Below are 17721 nucleotides of genomic sequence, written 5' to 3'. Positions count from 1 at the left end.
GAACCCAACAACAACATCTCTCCCTCAGCGGCGCCTCCCAACAGAACCGTCCGGGTTTGTTTGCTTTGGCGCCGCCGCGTTTTCACAAAGGCTCCATAATGACATAGCAGAACCACTTAGAGACACTTGAGCACCAGAACCGCCGGCAGCACACGTCTCCGTCTGTCTTCTGTTTAAACCCACCGCAGCCACAGAAAGCAGCAGCTGGACGTCCTGCACATTCTGTCACGCCAAACCGGCGGCGGCGACTCGACTAGACAAAGATCAGCGGGCACCTGCTCGTCCTCGCCAGCCTGAAGATGATGCGTATCAGCGGCGTGCGTGTCAGGGGATGCGTCTAATTTTCTGAACCTGTCCAAACAGAGCTGAGAACGCAGCATTCATGGGTCATGGAACCATCAGGTTCCTTTGCACTACCACAGGTTTTATCATACAGCGACCACGACCTTTGACCTTTGACCACTAAAATACTTTCCCTTCATCTTTGACTTCCAGTTGACATTCGAGGCAAACTCAGGAGCCATCAGGTCAACAATGACCTGAACCAACAAATGTAGAGACGTATGGAGCCTCACCAGCACAGGGCAGCCTCCCACGTGCGTGTGTGTGTCTCCGTGCGGCCTTTTGAGCCCTGTCTCGTTCACACGCACACACGCACAGGCTCAGAGGTCGAGAGGCCACCAGAATTTGAGTCCCTAGTACTGATACCACATCCTGATATTTGAGATAAAAATCTATCTTGAGGTCTTTGATTATCACAGATTACTACAGTTCCACTGTAGTACTACTACATCCTACTTCATCCTACTACATCCTACTGCAGTTTGGGATGTTTCTCCAATGAGCCGATGAGAGACGAGCTTTGGATTTCTTCTCTGTTGTAAATCACAACGGCATTTAAACTGTGTGTGTGTGTGTGAGTGTATTTGTGAGAGTGTGTGTGTGTATTTGTGAGAGTGTGTGTGAGTGTATTTGTGAGAGTGTGTGTGTGTGTGTGTGTGTAAGTGAGTGTGTGTGAGTGTATTTGTGAGAGTGTGTGTGTGTGAGTGTGAGAGAGTGTGTGTGAGTGTATTTGTGAGAGTGTGTGTGTGTATTTGTGAGAGTGTGTGTGAGTGTATTTGTGAGAGTGTGTGTGTGTGTGTGTGTGTAAGTGAGTGTGTGTGAGTGTATTTGTGAGAGTGTGTGTGTGTGTGTGAGTGTGAGAGAGTGTGTGTGAGTGTATTTGTGAGAGAGTGTGTGTGTGTGAGTGTGAGAGAGTGTGTGTGAGTGTATTTGTGAGAGTGTGTGTGTGTATTTGTGAGAGTGTGTGTGAGTGTATTTGTGAGAGTGTGTGTGTGTGTGTGTGTGTAAGTGAGTGTGTGTGAGTGTATTTGTGAGAGAGTGTGTGTGTGTGAGTGTGAGAGAGTGTGTGTGTGTGAGTGTGAGAGAGTGTGTGTGTGTGAGTGTGAGAGAGTGTGTGTGAGTGTATTTGTGAGAGAGTGTGTGTGTGTGTGTGAGAGAGTGTGTGTGAGTGTATTTGTGAGAGTGTGTGTGTGTGTATTTGTGAGTGTGTGTGAGTGTATTTGTGAGAGTGTGTGTGTGTGTGTGTGTGTATTTGTGAGTGTGTGTAAGTGAGTGTGTGTGTCACAAGCAGTTTACAAAGGTAAAATGGAAAATAAGCCAAAGGTGTGACCACATCAGCGTTACTGGGGGGGGGGGGGGGGCTGCTGAATGAGTGTTTTAGTGAAAGTAACAGCGGAGGATGATGTCATCAGGACGGCCCCCATCTATACATACGTACGGTAATTACAGCCTGGGAGCCTCTCCAAGCTACACGTTCTCTTTATAGAACGCGACGTCTACGTTCTCTTTATAGAACGTGGACGTCGCGTTCTCGTGCCCACATGTATGATTGGAGAATAAAACTGCTGCTACTGCACGTCCATGTGCGACCACAACTGAGGGGGGGGTCAGCCCTCAAGACTTTGGATCAATCAATGACAGATGTCTCTGACCAATCGCCTCCCTTCTCCCCCTCAGGCAGCTGGAACGCCATCATCAGTGAGCCTGACAGCGGTTACCATGACAACCTGAGTTCAAGGCCATTTCACCTCTCCAGGCCGATACCAACGGCTGCTCTTCCTCCGCTGCCTTCATCAATGATGATGGAATGCTGTGATGTCATCAGTGATGTAGTGGCACACAGGCTGGTGTGAGATGGGGGACTGACCCTGGATCAGTCACTTGGGTTGGGTTCTGTGAGGTCAAACCAGCACGGTGCTCGCAGCGCCCGCCGCTGTTCACACTCTCGTTCTAAAAATGGTCGACATCACACGCAACCACTTCAGCTGCGTTCACAGCTGCTGGCGTTTGAGAGGCCCGGACTTCCTGTCTGCTGGTCGTTGAACCTGCTGCTCAGGTCACATCTCAGTCTTGAGCTCCGCGTCCGTTGTACTTTCCTCCAACTTCATCCTCACCGTGATGAGGAAACTTTCACTGAGGAACAAACGCCATCACTACTACACCACTGGGATGTACTATTACAGAGTACTACAAGTACCTGCAGGTGCTTCCTGCCTCCTTCACTCTTTGGTTGCTGGTGCCTCTTCAGCAGGAGGCCCAGACTTCCTCAGCATTTCTTGAATGAGAGAAAGAGGAAGAGAGCCCCTCCCACCTGCATGACCCCTCCCCTTTCGTCGTTTTTAATCAACATTTCTGCATGTCACGTGACCCTGCAGGAGAGACGAGTATTTATCTGCTTCACTCTGATGCACGTTGATGAACGTGGTATTTTGCTGCCATTTTCTGTCACTTCCAATCCAAGTCATGGCGTGTGGGCGGAGCTCCACCATCAACAATCTACACGGAGGGACGAATGCTCGTCTCCTCCTGTGGAAACTTCCGTGACTTCTCATCATCTCAGTGATAAATTCAGCGTTCCAGCAGCGGCGCTCTGACATGGTTCAGGAACCAAGTGAAGCTAGAACCCAGCAGAACCCCGTCACCGTCCTCCATGCTGCTGCTACGGCCGCCAAAGATTGTCTATCAGCCGAGATGCTGCACTCTGATGCTGCTTCAACAGCACCGACCGCTTCTCTCAGGAGGGGGGGGGCACTCACGACGGCGTCAGCATCGTCTCTCCAGAAACCTTCAGCCAAAGGGAAGACGGGGTCAGCGCTCTGGGCCAGAGGTGCTGGTTCCGGGGGTCCAGCTCGCTGTTGCTCGTCAAGCTCTTGGATACTGAAGTATTCCATTGTATTAAGATCGCCGCTCGTAGCTTAGACAGTCAGCTGGATCAGCTTTCACCCTCATCAGGCGCCATAGATAACGCTGGATGGACGTGGAAATATGAGAATGTCCCCGGAGGGGTGTGTGTGTGTGTGTGTGTGTGTGTGTGTGTGTGTGTGTGTCCACTATCACCTTCACTATCCGGTCCCCTCACCGGTGCTGCCTTTATTCATGTACTCTCACATGCAACTGATGCTCATCAATAATGCGTCCTGGCTGAGATGACAGGTGTTGTGGCCACACCCCTCAGCGTGAGCAGGTGACCATCAGTACACACTCAGGCATCATCAGTACATCCGCATTCATCCTATTGGCTGATTTCTCTCAAGAGATTTGAGCTCAACTTTATTACTACAGCAGCAACTCATAAGAGTGGTGACCTCTCTGATCTGATGGAGTATCAAGTATACTATATATACTAGTACTTGTACTTATACTCTACCACTACTAACGGAAGTAGAAGCACCTCAGCACCCTTCCTGCTCAAGTCTCCGGAGCACTGAGACGGCCTTTCAGCGCACACAATGGGCCACAGCGCTCCATCAAACCGCTGCCCAACCTCTGGCTCTGGGCCCAACGGTGGGCTCGACAGAGATGAAAAAGGAGCTGAAAAGTCAGGATGGCGGCGCTGGAGGACAGATGAGTGATTCATGAACCCAAACACGAGGAGACTCGGAGTTTCTGCTGAACAACACCTCACAACCACGAAGTCCATTTCACCTTTCAGCTGCTCGCCAGCAGGCGCGTCCTCTTTCCTGAGAGGCTAAACCCTCGTTTTAGGTGAAGCAGAATGATTTTATGTTTCAGCTCGTTTTGTTGGACCGGTGAGCAAAAAGACCTGCAGCTGTCCGAGTGTCCAGGAGAGAGACCGCTGGCGCGCAGCAACACACACCACACACACTCAGGACCCTGCTCTGAATTCTAGAGAAGGGAGCTGTGAGCTGGGCGACCATAACAACAGGGACCGGGGCTGGAGAATCTCCCTCGGCCTGTCAGAGCCTCACTCAGAGGTGCGACTCCTTTCAGCCGTAGGAACAGTTGCTGCTCGCTCTGGCCTCCCTTCAGAGACGAGGGAGGAGAACAGCCTCCATGTTCGAAACGCACAGCTAAAACCATCCATCACGTCAGGAGCTCATTCATTCGTTCGCGTTTTGGAGGAAGAGGAGTGAGAGGAAGGAGCAGGTTTCAAGAAGTATGAGACAATAATGAGCGAAGAATCAACCTGACGATACAGAAAAAGTGACATGCGGGTACAGAAATGTCACAGACCACCATCCCACAGGGACGGTGTGTCAGAGGTCAGGCGTGGGCCGGCACACGCCATCTGAACATGAGGGGATAATCACTAGTTTGCACCCAACTTTTAAGAGGAAGGTCGTAGCGACCAGGGACCTGCGCAGGCAGATTACCTCACCACATCTCTGGCTGCTGCCATCACCGTCTCTGGGGGCTCTGTGTGGGCGTTTAGGTCAAAACAAGAGAAGAAGAAGCTCCAGAAGCAGCAGGTGGATGCCGTGCTTCTCCAGGGGTCCGTGGCGTTGCACCGGGATTCTTTAGTAAAGATTCCTAGGTCAGATTCTGTCGTGAAGCTGCAGCACTCAAACCTTTCAGCTCACATTCAGGTGTGAAGCCTCAGAGCCGCACTTCCCCTCAGACCCCAGGATGGTTCAGGTGTTTGAGCTCATGAGTTTCCTGCCCACAACGCCACCGCCTCCCTACACACGTGGCTACAATGAAGGCTAACATTGCTCAGTGTGTGTAAGTAAAAGTTATCAGGAAGTAAACGCTCGACGTTCTGCCCCCTGGTGGTGACGAGTGCTGGAGAACATGACTGGGCTCTGTAGAACCCTCAGAGGAACCCGGCGTGAGGACCTGCAGCCGGTGCTAGCCGTTCTCTCTCAGCTGCATCAATTTTTCATGAAGCTACGGTGCAACAATCAGAGCTGCTGTAGCGTGTGGACGTTCCTCCGCTCGCATCAGTAAATAACAACAGTGTTTCAGACTCCCACACGGCTCGTGTCCCTGAAGGCAGCGGAGGCTAATGGACGCGGCCAAATAGTTGAGATGAATAATTCAGAGCTCTGACTGGAGAGCTTCATCACATCGGGCCTGAGTGAAACTCGCCAAATGGGATCACATGATCAGCATGACTTTGCAACTGCATCAGAAATACATGACCCCTAGATGACCCCTGACCCCGAGGTACATTCACGTCTGCGTTGTTGTTTGAGAGCAGCAGGTTGCTGACTACATACGGAGAGGAAGAAACAATCAACTGTCCATCAATCAAGGAACCAGGACAACGTATTTTTGTATTTCTGAGGTTTTTTTCCTCTTTCTCTTCTCTCTGATTGTAAACTTTAAAAACCGACCCCCGGACCTCCCCAGGGGCCTGGAGCAGCACCGCAGCAGAACCCTGGAGAACCAAAACATCCATCTGCTGCTTCTGGGTTCAGAAGCTTCCTCTCCACAGGTTTTTGAATGTACTTGTGCAGGACTCGTCACCACGGCGCCCTCTACTGCCCGACAACAACACAGATTGATGAATAATCTCATTCATGGTGGTGAAAGAGTTAAATACACAACAGCAGAACTGAAGGAGCAACCAGCAGCGAACAGAACACAGGAAACAGGCACAAGCACACATCCAAGAGGTTCAAAACTTGGCTGGCCCCTGATTGGCCAATCATTCGGACAAAATGGCAAAAATTCATGTCTGACACTGAAGGGCAGACAGAGAAGGAAGCCCAGAAAACTTCGGGGGGGGGGGGGGTGGGTGCACTGGGGTAGCATCCCTGGTTGGAGGGTTCTGGGGTCCCTGACGTCCTAGGACCGGCCCTGCATCAGGCGTCTCACCTCACAACGAACATCATCGACTCCTGTTGACAGCGTGGAGGATTGATGGACCCCCAGCAGCACCCCGGGGCGAGCTGCCTCAACGACTGCGATCAATAACAAAACTCCGCTTCATCGATCCGTAGAAGCCAAATTACACACAAACACCGCGAGGAGATCGAGACGGGGTTTCTTACCGAGTCACTCCGGTCTGAGGGTCGCATCTCACTGGCCGCGAGACTCCCTCGCGCTCCCTCCGCCTGCCTCCACGCGCCCTCCCTCCTCCACACACAGAGAGCTGAGGACTTATCCGCCTCTTTCCCGGTCAGAACTATCAGATAAACATTAAAATTTTGATTTGAAACCAGTTTAGTTTATTTACACTTCAAAAAAGTCTACTTCGCCTTCTAGTACTCTGGCAGGGAACTGAGCGCACATGGATGGTTCTTCCCTCCTGCCTCACGCTTTGACTCCACAACGTAGGAAGAGCCAGCCACGTCCAGCCAGCCTGGTACGAGTCCTCCAGGTCCTTGCTGGGACCCGGGACCCTGATCCAGCCCATTAACAGGGATCCGCCGACGCTTAGAGATAAACATGCAGGTTTAGGGTTAGTGTTCACTGAATGTAGCGCCCCCTGGAAGCTGAAGCCACAGGAACAAATGTGCAGCTCAGAACACCACAACAACCTGTTGAAGGGGTGAACACGTCAGTAGCTGGGAGGAAGTACCGCCTCGCCACCAGCGCCGCTTCCCTTTTATAGGCACTTTCTTGGATGTTACTGTAAAGCAGTGAGGAGCTCCATGAGTCACGCTGAGTCTAAAAATACCTGAGCTGCAGTCAAACGTCTGACGCCGACCAGCCTTGGTCCTCTGACTGCAGCAGGACAGCAGCAGGCCTCACCTGGGCAGGTGTTCCTCCACAAGGGGGCGTCCAGGTCAACACATCTGATGCAGCAACACAGTCATTCAAGTTTAGAAATCTTTATTGCAGAGAGCTTTTCAGGAGCGTTGACATCAGCCTCCACTTCTGCTGCATCATCCGGGAGCATTCCACCAGTAGTCAATCACAGGAGAACTACAGTCAGAAGTACAGTCAGAACTGCAGTCGTTACAGCAGGACACGTCTCAAACTTCTGGTTCCTGAGCGTCTCAGGCCGCGTTCGGACTGCAGGGGAATTACAGTTACTGGCCGACATCAGACCAGTCCAGACATCACCAGCCGATCTACCAGTCAGACTTGAGGTTGCCGGGTGGACCGGTGGTGCTGGGAAGAGGATATCAACTCACTATCGGTGCCAGCGTCATCAATTCTTGAATTTATGGGCTGTGTCATCACCACTCAGCTTCTCAGCTTCTGAGCCTCACTCAGATATTTGCTGCCTTAAGTTTGTGTCCGACTGATCGATTGGTGATGCCTGGATCCAGCAAGTCTTCATTCATCACAATAAATCAGATCTCTCTGTTCACACTGGTGAGAAACAACAGATTCAGCTGCAGACTGAGCCAGAGAGTTTGGGGGGCAGCAGGTTCAGCACCCCCCACCCCCCCCCGAAAGGCAATAAGCATCACAGTAATAACAGAAATGTTGTTTCAGTAAATCAAAAACTGCCTCGGGGAGTTCAATATCTTTTCATCTGACATCAGCAAATTCAAGTGACACACAAATATGATCCAACGTCCTGGAGGCTGTCAGGAGTCAACGGGGAGACGCTCAAGTGCAGGCTAACGGGGGGGGGGGGGGGGCTACAGGCCAACTGATCTCACGCTAAAAGAATCACTCTCACTCTCTAAGTATCACAGTTGACAAATATTTAAAGTTTTACAGTGGAAGTACAGAGTTTACAGGACTTCATCTGATTTCATCTCCAGGTGTTTTGGTGAGAACACGTTAGGGATCAATCCAGTCGAGGCTCCCAGTCCCTCCAGTTCAGGTAGACTAGTTCAGCCGGTGCAGATGTGAGCAGAGGTTCAGTCCTGGTGCGTCGTCCTCCTCACACCTCCAGTGTAAACGTCCTCCTCCTCCTTCTAGTGCTTTTAGGAATGTTTGAGTCTTTGCTGGCTACCGGACCTGAGGTCAGCCTTCATCCTTCAGTGCCTCCTCATCCTCCCTCGGCTCCTTCCTGGTCCTCAGGCACTCGTCATGTGAATCGATGAGCCACTGGAAATTCAGTTTCATTACATCTGATGTGCTGCAGTTTCAGGAGAACCTTGTTCTAGCAGAACATCCGACCACTCACAGTCCTTCAACTTAATTGTCATTGGTCCTTTGAGCTGGGTACAGAACCCCCTCTGGACCTGGGTCCAGGAAGGTCACAGTCAGACAGGGAAAACCGTTCCCCATCTCTTAGACTTGGGGTCCTCATCATTGGGTTCTACTAGTCAGGTGACAGCTGAGGAGGTGGAACCAGACTGTGTTTGCTAACATGAACCAGCATATCTGTCATATTTTAGCACCGTGAGAAACACACTTGGCTTGTTCACACACAACCAAACAGAACCGGAGTGACGGCAAACAGAGCGTTTCCACCACCAAAACCAGCGTCTGCCTGTAGAGGGCGCTGCTGGCTGCCGGCTCAGTAGAAGATTCAGTCCATCTTGTGTCTGATGGGTTCCATACAGACGGCGAGGTGCACTGGTGACACGTTAGTGTGAAAGGTGCTAAAGAGTCACTCGTGTATTCAGGCACGGTGACGGCCAAAGCCAGGATGTGGGGTCCTTGATGGTCCTGTCAGTGATTCCTCCCGTTCAAACACGCGAGATCCAACCATCGCAGCAGCAACTACCAAAGCTGGCCTGGTCACATATTTGATACCATTAGAAGGAATCATGATGATTTATGATTCGTCGGTTTGAGGGTTCGATTTATTGTCTTTAAATGCAAGTAAACAGCCTGTGAGAGCAGATCCAGACAAACCTCCTCTCAGTCTGGGGGGGGCTCGGATCAAGCAGGGGCTCTAATTGATCACATTTGAATGGAAAGCTAAATAGAGAAAGAGAGAGAGAGACAGAGAGAGAGACGGAGAGAGAGAGAGACAGAGACAGAGAGAGATGGAGAGAGAGAGAGAGAGACAGAGAGAGAGACGGAGAGAGAGAGACAGAGAGAGAGAGAGACGGAGAGAGAGAGACAGAGAGAGAGAGACAGAGACAGAGAGAGACAGAGAGAGAGTGGTTGAGTCCAGCTCAACGGTTAAGGGAAGCCACAACCAACCCCCTCCAGCACAATGCCTCAGTGTCTGTCTATATCATTAAATGTGTGTGTGTGTGTGTGTGAAACTAGTGTGGGCTCAGGCTGAGCAACATTTCCAGTAAAGTGTCAGAGTGTTGCATGCTGGGACAGAATCTAAAGATGGAGGGAAAGAGAAAGACTGTAATTTCATTGGGAGGAGCCCTTCCATCTCTGAGCTGTTTGTCTATCGGTCCTTGTGTCACTCAATCCCTCTCTATATCTGTCCCTCCATCCCACCATCACCCAATTTGTCCTCCCTCCCTGGTCAGGTCTCCTCCACTGGTCCCAGGCGTGATGCATTCACGTGCAACTGGTCTACTGAACTCCAGCTCTCTTGGCTGAGTTTTTCCTCAGATCAGTGGTTCCAGGTAATTCCAGGGCAGCAGTCAGAGACCAACAGGAGCTCATCTCCAGAGTTCTGGTCCACAGCTCCTCCGTGTCCTCGCCCACCGCCGACATCGCAAGACTGTCAGCAATGAGCTTCAGAAGCACCCTCGGGACCATCAGCTCGCCAATCCAGCTGCATGTACTAAATCACTAGGTGGGTTCAGGCCGTTTCCTGGATGGCAGTGAATCCAGCAGCGTCCGTAGTGTCATAGTTCACGTCTTTGTCTCTGAGGTCACGTTAGGAGTCAGACTGGGTTTCCAGAATTCACACAGACTCCCAGATGAAGCTGGTTTGAGTTCTGAGGGTTCTAAACTGGGCGGGCGGACCATTTTCTCTGAGGGTTTGGACTCCAAAGCTGCAGTAGTCAGACTAGTATTTGGTTCCAGGGTTACACACAGCCGTACTCATACCACACAGTCTGAGGGTCGTTGTTGGGGTCGGGGGACGCCGGCGTGCTTTTTGGCCGTTCAACAGAACCACACCTCCCTCTCTCACTGTCTTTCTTTTGTGGACAGTCACCTGATCGCCCCTCCCCTAAACCCTCCCCATTGTCAGTGGCGTTGTCTAACCAGGTGTTGGGTACAGCCCTGACAGGGGTCACCATGGCAACCTCCCCACGGTGATGATAGGAGGAAGACGAGGTGGGGCCATTCTGGGAGACAGGAGTCCGCCCTCCCTCTCTCTCAGTGTATCTGTCCGTCTTCAGAGTGAGAGATGATGAGTGGTGAAGGGCCGGGTTCAGGAAGCTGCTGTCACCGTGCTGATTAGCCGGACCAGCCAGGCGTGCCGAGAGCGGCCTCTCTCTAGCATTAGCTCCTCCCCCTTGTCTCCGAACCACACCATCCGTTTGGTTAGGAGACCCTTCATTTCCACGGAAACTGTCCGGCCCGCTGGAGCGCAGCAAATCAGCAGAGGCCAGACTGAAGGTCCTGCTCAATGACTGGTTGGTTCTCTGGTTAACTGGCCGGCTGGAGGCTGGGGACTGACCAACTGGCTGGCGGGGAGACGGCTTCACGCTCTGGCCTGGCCTCTGATATGACGACTGTACAGTGGGCGTGACATAGCTGGTGGGAGTGACCTGATCTCTGCCACCAGGAGCTGAGGGGGCAGGACTCCTGGTGAAATAGTCGGTCACCAGGTCCTCTCTGCTTCCTGTAGACACCTAGTCAAGACAATAATGATACATTACGATGGAGCTGATGGTTTCTCTCCCAGTCAGTGGCTAATAGCTGATGAATGCTGCTAACATGCTCGTGATGGACCAAGTGCTAACTGTGGCTAAAGCTATCGAGCGTATTCTCTGATTCAAACCCACTCAGAGGAGGAACAAATGAGCATCAGCTGCGTCATCAGCTTGTGCTCATTCCTGGTAAATGAATCTCATCCTCATTTAATATTTCATTGTCAAAAGAAAATATTTTCTAGAAACAATGGCGGGCCTCCACAGGCTCATCAGAGAATTATGGTGGGAGTGCTGTTTGTTTTAGAATCTCTCTTTGGTATCTACAGATATTCTCACACTGATTTCACATGTAGATGTGGGCTGGAATGAAACAGATGATTTATCAGCAGGATTTGGCTTCATATCACATATCAGAGGTGTTCCGTCATCGAACCAGCAGCTGGACACCACGTGGTCGTCTCGGTGAGGAGCCAGTTCCTCTCACCGCCACTGACAAATCCACTGATGCTTCTTTCACAGGACACTGGACTAAAGCTGGACGAAACATCCATGAGCCATGATGTACTGCTGGTCTGCCATTTACTACCCATCACGTCTACGTCCAGGGGCAGTGCGAACCCTGAACCCTCACAGGACCTAGAAGTCGGTAGGTTTCATTGTCTGCGTGAACAATCTGGTTCTCACCGTGAAGCTGAGTAAACCTGTCGAGATGAGATTCATTCTAGAAAACCACCCACTTATTTTAAGAGGATTTCCACTGATACAGTTCAATGTCTCCAGGACAGAATGTCCCTCACAGAGGATGAACCACCTCAGGAATGCTGCATCGCTCAGCTGGTCGGTGTGAACCGTCATCCCATGACCTGAAGCCGGCAATATCTGAATGTACTCAGCTCTGTATGGAGGGAGAAGGCGTGCTAACGTATGCTGATCGACACAACTCCATCTGTATGTGTGAACGGGGAGGAGTCTCACCATGGGGGGGGATTTCAGGTTGCTCTCCTGAAGGAACTCCTCCAGCGTCACCATCTCACTTCCAGGAGAAGAAGGCCGTGTTTTGTTCCTAAGACCAACTCCACGCTGTGGTTGGGCTCTCTGGGGGGCGTGGTCGTATGGGAGGGTGGAACTACGTGACAGGGTCTGGTGTGATTGGCTGAGACCCAGGACATCATCACTGGAGAGGCTTGTCAACCGAATCTGACAATCTAATGCATCTAAGAGACGTTAGGAAGGTGAGAGAAGTTCACGTTAATCCTATGAATCACGTGTAGCTCCTGTTTGCTGAGCCAATCAGAGGCAACCATACCTTTGCAGTTGACAGGTGAGTTTGAGCTGGAGGTGTTGTGGCTGAGGTCAGCTGATCCTGGGCGGCCCCCCATGATGCCACGGTGACCAGTGTCAGAAGTGCTGAGGCAAGAGTCTTCATCGAATAACAGACCTGGAACTTAGCAGGTGTCATAAATACAGCAGTTGTCTTTACATTGAAGTAACAGAAACAGTGGTGGTGGTGGGGGGGTGTCTCGTCTCATTAAGGTTCTACCTCTGGGCCTGCATCCAGGTCCTTGTCCCAGTCTGGAGCTGCTATTGAGGCCCAGTGAGGAGGACACCGGATGGTTTGGGGTGGAGTTCAGAGCTTTGTGGGTGGGGCCTGAGAACAAAGAACACAGGTTGGATGATGATGGTGTAACAGGTTTATTTCTCTACGCCTCTCCTGGTTGGGAACGACTACTGATCTCGTCCACTGTTAGGATGCAGGGCGTTCACGTCTAACGCGCCAGGCCTCTAACAAGGTTGATGCAAACCTGTCTCCTCCTGATTACTTTGACTGGGATTGCTCTGTTAGAAAATGTTCTCTTCTTCATAGTTACTCTCATTTTCTTAGAAAAGCTAACAATGATAATGTGGAGATGCTTGAGGCTCACACTCACGCAACACGCTAACAACATGAAGTTGGTGAGGCAGCAGCCAGGACAGTCATTTCTGTGCAGATTCGTTCATTTTTATGAGCTTGAGGTAGGTGCTTCACATAACAGCCTTCAAGTTTGAAATTGTGAATCATCCAAATCTACTCTAGCAGAGCAAAAACAAAGCTGGAATCAAGCATCGATCGATTCCAGCTGTATGTGTGTTAGCTCATACAAGAGGACATGTAAAACACATTTAGTCCCAAAGTGAACGGCCTCTAACAACAGATGATATGCACCGATGCATTAAGGCTGGCATTCGTTCCATTTATTACCTGCTGTGTTGTTAGTTAGCATGACAGAATTTCTAAAACCCTTTAAATATATTTTAATTGACTCAAGTGTTCTACTGGACTCAAAGTTACAGATTACTGCTAATAACTTTCGACTTATGAGTCACCTGGTACATTTCCATCTTCACCATTGACGTTCTCACTGCTGCTTCCTGGAGTACTGTTGCGATAATCACCTCGGCCCCTGTCCATCGAAACTGTAGAGCAATCACAGAGATGGTAAACATTCTCAGGTCATCACACCATTTAGTAACCATAACACAAACAACCACAGGAAGCAGTGTGCTGCAGAAAGACAGGGTGAAACGCTGGGAGGTATTGTGTGTGTGTGTGTGTTTAGTAAAGCCACAGAGCAAGCAGGACAGCAGGGATCCGTTCAGTGACTCAGGCTGACATGAAACTATTCAGGACATGAGTTTGGCTCTAATTATGGGCAGAGTTCTGGTATTTGGGGAGTAGAGGCCAGACACGTCAGTGGCAGGTGCAGCTGAGTCACCTGAGGTGCGAAGGTCAAGACGTTAGAAGGTCTCACACCATTGTTTCCTGCTGGTGTGGGCGGTTCAAAAGTGCCACACTGTCGTTTAAAACCAGCGCAGCACACAGTCACATACATGTTCTGTCTGTGAGTAACAACAGGCTTTTACAAGAAGCCACTAGGTGAAGAGTTTGCGGCTGTTGGTTGCCATGGTGATGTGTCCCTGCTGAATGCATTGTGATACTTCACCCAAAAAGTGTAATACACCTTTCAAGAACTCACTACGATGTTTTTCCTTCCTTCATTACTTCTTAGTGACTTAACATGTTGGATAAAAACACACAATAACAAATCCAGTTGTGTGCTAGCATGAAGGAAAGCTACACTACAAGGGTTCTGGTCGCTAATCAAAGTGTTAGTGGATCCCTGATCCCCCAGCTGGATCAAGGAGACCTGGATCACACCAGACGACCTGGAGAATTGGTGAACAGACGTTCCTGGACAGTTTAGCTGCTGTTAGCATCAGTCTCTGTTAGCTTCAAGCTAAATATACGTGGCTGGTTCTTCCTGCATTCTGGAGTCACTCGGAAGTGATGCAGGGGGGAAAACCAGCTTAGTGAAATGAATACTCCTGGTAGTGAGTACTTGAAAGGTAAAATATACTTTTTGGATGAGGTATCAACTTAAGACAGACTGATGCAGCAGGGCTTTGTGAAGCCAACAGGTCGGATCCATCGCAGCATTCGTTAAAATCAGCCTCAGCAGCAGATAAACCATGAAGGAAGGTGATGTGCACACAGGTGACTACAGACACAAGGCACTAACGTCTCCTGAGGCACATGCAGATGTGCAGGTAAGCTTGATGTGCAGGAAACACCAGTGGATACACACACACACACACACACACACACACACACACACACACACACACACACACACACACACACACACACACACACCATTTCTACACACCTTACTTACAACTGATACCAGGCGGTGCACGGCTTCAATATGTGTGTGTGCTTTGTGTGTTGATCTGTAAGTTGGCGTTTCTGTTAGTGTTCCTGAGGGATGTGTGCGTGTGTGTGTGCGCAGCACTGAAAGTCATTGAGGTTAATGTTGCATCGGGGGAGAGACTGATGATGATGATGATCATTATGTGCATGGTGAGAAAAGATGATGGGGAAGAGGAGGCTATTAGAATACTCCGTTGGCTGTGATTGGCTGGCTAGCGAGGACGTCGGCTGTGATGTCAGAGGAAGACCAGAATCGTAGTCGTCTGGTGAGAGAGAGGGAGGGGCGTGTGGAGGTGGGAGGGGTGGGGGAGGCGAGGAGTTTGTCTTGACTTTTACTGCGAAGGAAAAGGAAACGTTTCTGTGGAGGAGCTAAAAGGGAGAAAGAATGGAGAGGTGAGGAGAAAGGTGGAGAGAGTGATCAAAACAACAGTGAGTAAATGAAAAGAAAACATTCAGAAGTTTGAATGAATGTAAATGACATGCAAGAAAATATGATCAAACAAGAAGATAGTCTTGTTAAGTGACATCATGCACAGGAATCAGGACTGACTCGATTCACTCTGCATGTTACAGTCCAATGGTGGATGAAAAAGACTACAAGCTCCAACTGCCCAACTTCACTACAACTTCTGGCTTAAAATACGATCTTTTTAATCCACGTGTAGAGGCTGAGAGTGAACTGAGCTCAGTCCCTGCAGAACACGCTCACAAGCCCTCACAGGTGCAGACAGGATCATGCATCAGCACCATTCCCAACGGAAGAGGACAACAAAGCATGCATCTCTATTGTTTGTACTCAGACACAATGGTCGTCACCATCTCTGGGGTTTTTTTGGAGCCAGAGAGAGATCATATTTATCGAGAAGCAGACCTCTGGGTAGATAATAAGACCCGATACAGGAAGTGTGTCAGCTGTTGTATCACAGCTTTCAAGGATGGCATTTGTCATGTGATGCCCTGCAACCAGACACTTCCCCCCAGAAACCTGCACTGTGACATAAAGGTTACAGAAAACAATCCAGGTGAAGTTTCTGGCAGCCATCATTGATCCCTGGATGAGAAGGTGGGTTGGCGTCTCTGGAACAGACGTGACAGACCCTGGTACTTTCGTGGCTGAGAAGCTGGCGGTCCTCTACCTTAGATCTCATCTCTCTTGACCAGATCAGACTGTACTTCACTAACTTGGTCACACGATCAGCTAAAATTCCATGTTCCTAAAATGTTCCCTGAATGAGGAAACAATGCCTTTCCTACCCCAGACACTTGGAAGCAGCTGCAGTGCCGGTTAAAAATGGATCCTCTTGCAGGGAAGAGTTGAACCCCTCCAGAGCGATGAGGTTTCATGGTCCGACTCTTTTAGAGAAATGGCTCATGCTCTCGTTTCTCTGAGAGTTGTTCGAGCTTCACAACATCCCTGTTCTAGAAAATATGGCAATGCCTAAAAACATAAATAAGTCTAGATGTGAGGTGTTATTTGTATGGTCATCTTTATGTTACAAAGTTCTGTATGTTTATTGCCTGCTTGCACTGTGGATACAAGAGAACTGAAATTTCATCTGAGACGTATGTCGTGCATATACAGCACATTTGACAATAAAGCTGACTGACAATTATAATGGAAAGACCAGAGAACACATAGGTTAATGAAAACAATCCAAAAGAAACGAGAGAACGTGGTGGAGCAGAATCTACGTCTACTTAGTCAGTATAGCTGCTGCTGACAAGGAGTCAGAGCACAGGAGCCAGTGTTACGGTCAACAGTGCCCTCTGCAGGGGCAGTCAGAGGACGGCACTCCCAGGTAAAGGTTTTTGTCCACAGCAGCTTTGTAGCTCCTGTGGACAAAACTGAGAGGAGGGACATGTGGGACAGTGTTTACCTCGGCCAATGGGGGTCAGCGCTGGACTTTGGGGTCCCAGACTGGAGCTGCTGGTGTGGTTGTGATGTTTGTTGTGGATAAGCCCGTTGTCCTGTGTGTCACTTCCTGTCCTCTGGGGAAGCGGAGGCAGGGTGTCAGGGGGAAGGAGGGGAGGCGGGTCGGGTAAGGGGATGTCGGGGGCGCTCTTGGCTTGTTCGTGCTCTTTGCCTCCCTCCTTGTCCCGGTCGCCCCCCCTCTCACGGCTGCTCTCCTTTCTTGGTTTGATGAGTTTGGCAAAAGCTTTGGCTCCGGACCACTGACTCCTCCTGACAACACGGCACCACGTACGTTAATTCACCAGGACCTGGAGACTTGACTCAAGGTCACCGGGTCCATCCTGACTAGTTATACATAGTTCAATGAACTGATTCCATTTGTTCAACCTTAAACTCGTCAGAGCTCAGCAGGTCCACTCAACATGCAACATCATTTCAATACAATCTCAAGTTTGTACAACAAACATTGCAAAATAAAAATGAAAAATTAATACTTAGTTGAGTTAAAAAACTTTTACAACAAGCTGCACAAGTAACATAAAGACATCTGTGATATTTCTCCCTCAAAGTATATTTTGTCCTCCATGTACTCAGTAAAAGGAGTCCTGAGCTAACAAAGGGCGCGTTTCGACGGGCTCACTTCGGCTCGGTACGAGTGCGTTTCCACAAGCACTGGTAACCACGTCAGCGTGGGTGGACTCACCGGCCGAGAGTTCCCCGTTTAACTGTGTTCGACGCAACAACAACAATGGAGGACGTGGAGGCGGCATGATGCCTGCTGCTCGCCAGTGTTTTTTTCTTAAACTAAAAGTGAGGGAGGACAGACAGGTGAGGCTTCAAGTGGTGAAACAGAACCCTCAAGAAAAGAATAAGAGACTTCACCGAGCCATGACCAGAATTCCACCGAGGCCAGGATGATAGGAAGTAGACCACGTGACGGGTAAGTTACCCAATCAGAGCCCCGCTATGTGTTTACGTCACATTTTAGGCCCCGCTCAGCTCGCTTGGAACCCCAGCGGAGCAGGGACCAAAATGGTAATGGTTAGTACCGTGTTGGGTCCGGTGGACACGGGGCCAAACCAACCCGACCCGAGCCGAAGTGAGCAGTGGAAACACGCCCTTGGATGTTTGTCCATCCTGCATTGCTTCTTTGTGACTCCAGA

The 17721-nt window shown here is 50.1% G+C and overlaps 2 protein-coding genes across 5 annotated transcripts in view; both read right to left on the bottom strand.

The window, feature by feature from the left end:
• Window positions 1–6907, bottom strand: part of gpr68 (G protein-coupled receptor 68) — a 14304-nt gene extending 7397 nt beyond the window's left edge. Inside the window, exons 1-3 of the mRNA XM_086183775.1 lie at window positions 6539–6907; window positions 6300–6433; window positions 6124–6209 (exon numbers count right to left, since the gene is read on the bottom strand). The gene's annotated coding sequence lies outside the window, so the exon portion shown is untranslated. The remainder of the gene's footprint in view (window positions 1–6123; window positions 6210–6299; window positions 6434–6538) is intronic.
• Window positions 6908–7107: 200 nt separating this feature from the next.
• The window catches only part of ccdc88c (coiled-coil and HOOK domain protein 88C), a 35840-nt gene continuing 25226 nt past the window's right edge, over window positions 7108–17721 (bottom strand). The window contains exons 26-31 of one of the 4 annotated variants that reach the window (XM_086183772.1): window positions 16524–16828; window positions 13263–13352; window positions 12439–12546; window positions 12205–12342; window positions 11874–12112; window positions 7108–10877 (exon numbers count right to left, since the gene is read on the bottom strand). In XM_086183772.1, coding sequence (XP_086039898.1) covers window positions 10104–10877; window positions 11874–12112; window positions 12205–12342; window positions 12439–12546; window positions 13263–13352; window positions 16524–16828 — 1654 coding nt within the window. In that variant the 3' untranslated portion in view covers window positions 7108–10103. Of the gene's footprint in view, window positions 10878–11873; window positions 12113–12204; window positions 12343–12438; window positions 12547–13262; window positions 13353–14616; window positions 15016–16523; window positions 16829–17721 lie in introns of those variants that run through there. The other 3 variants (XM_086183773.1, XM_086183771.1, XM_086183774.1) reach the window with 3 other exon arrangements.

This window comes from Aulostomus chinensis, chromosome 17, assembly GCF_037954235.1.
Source record: "Aulostomus chinensis isolate RoL2024-O1b breed Wild chromosome 17, RoL_Achi_v1.0, whole genome shotgun sequence".
NCBI classification, from domain to species: domain Eukaryota; kingdom Metazoa; phylum Chordata; class Actinopteri; order Syngnathiformes; family Aulostomidae; genus Aulostomus; species Aulostomus chinensis.
Note: the sequence above shows the minus strand (reverse complement) of the source record. Positions and strands in the feature narration are given on the sequence as shown.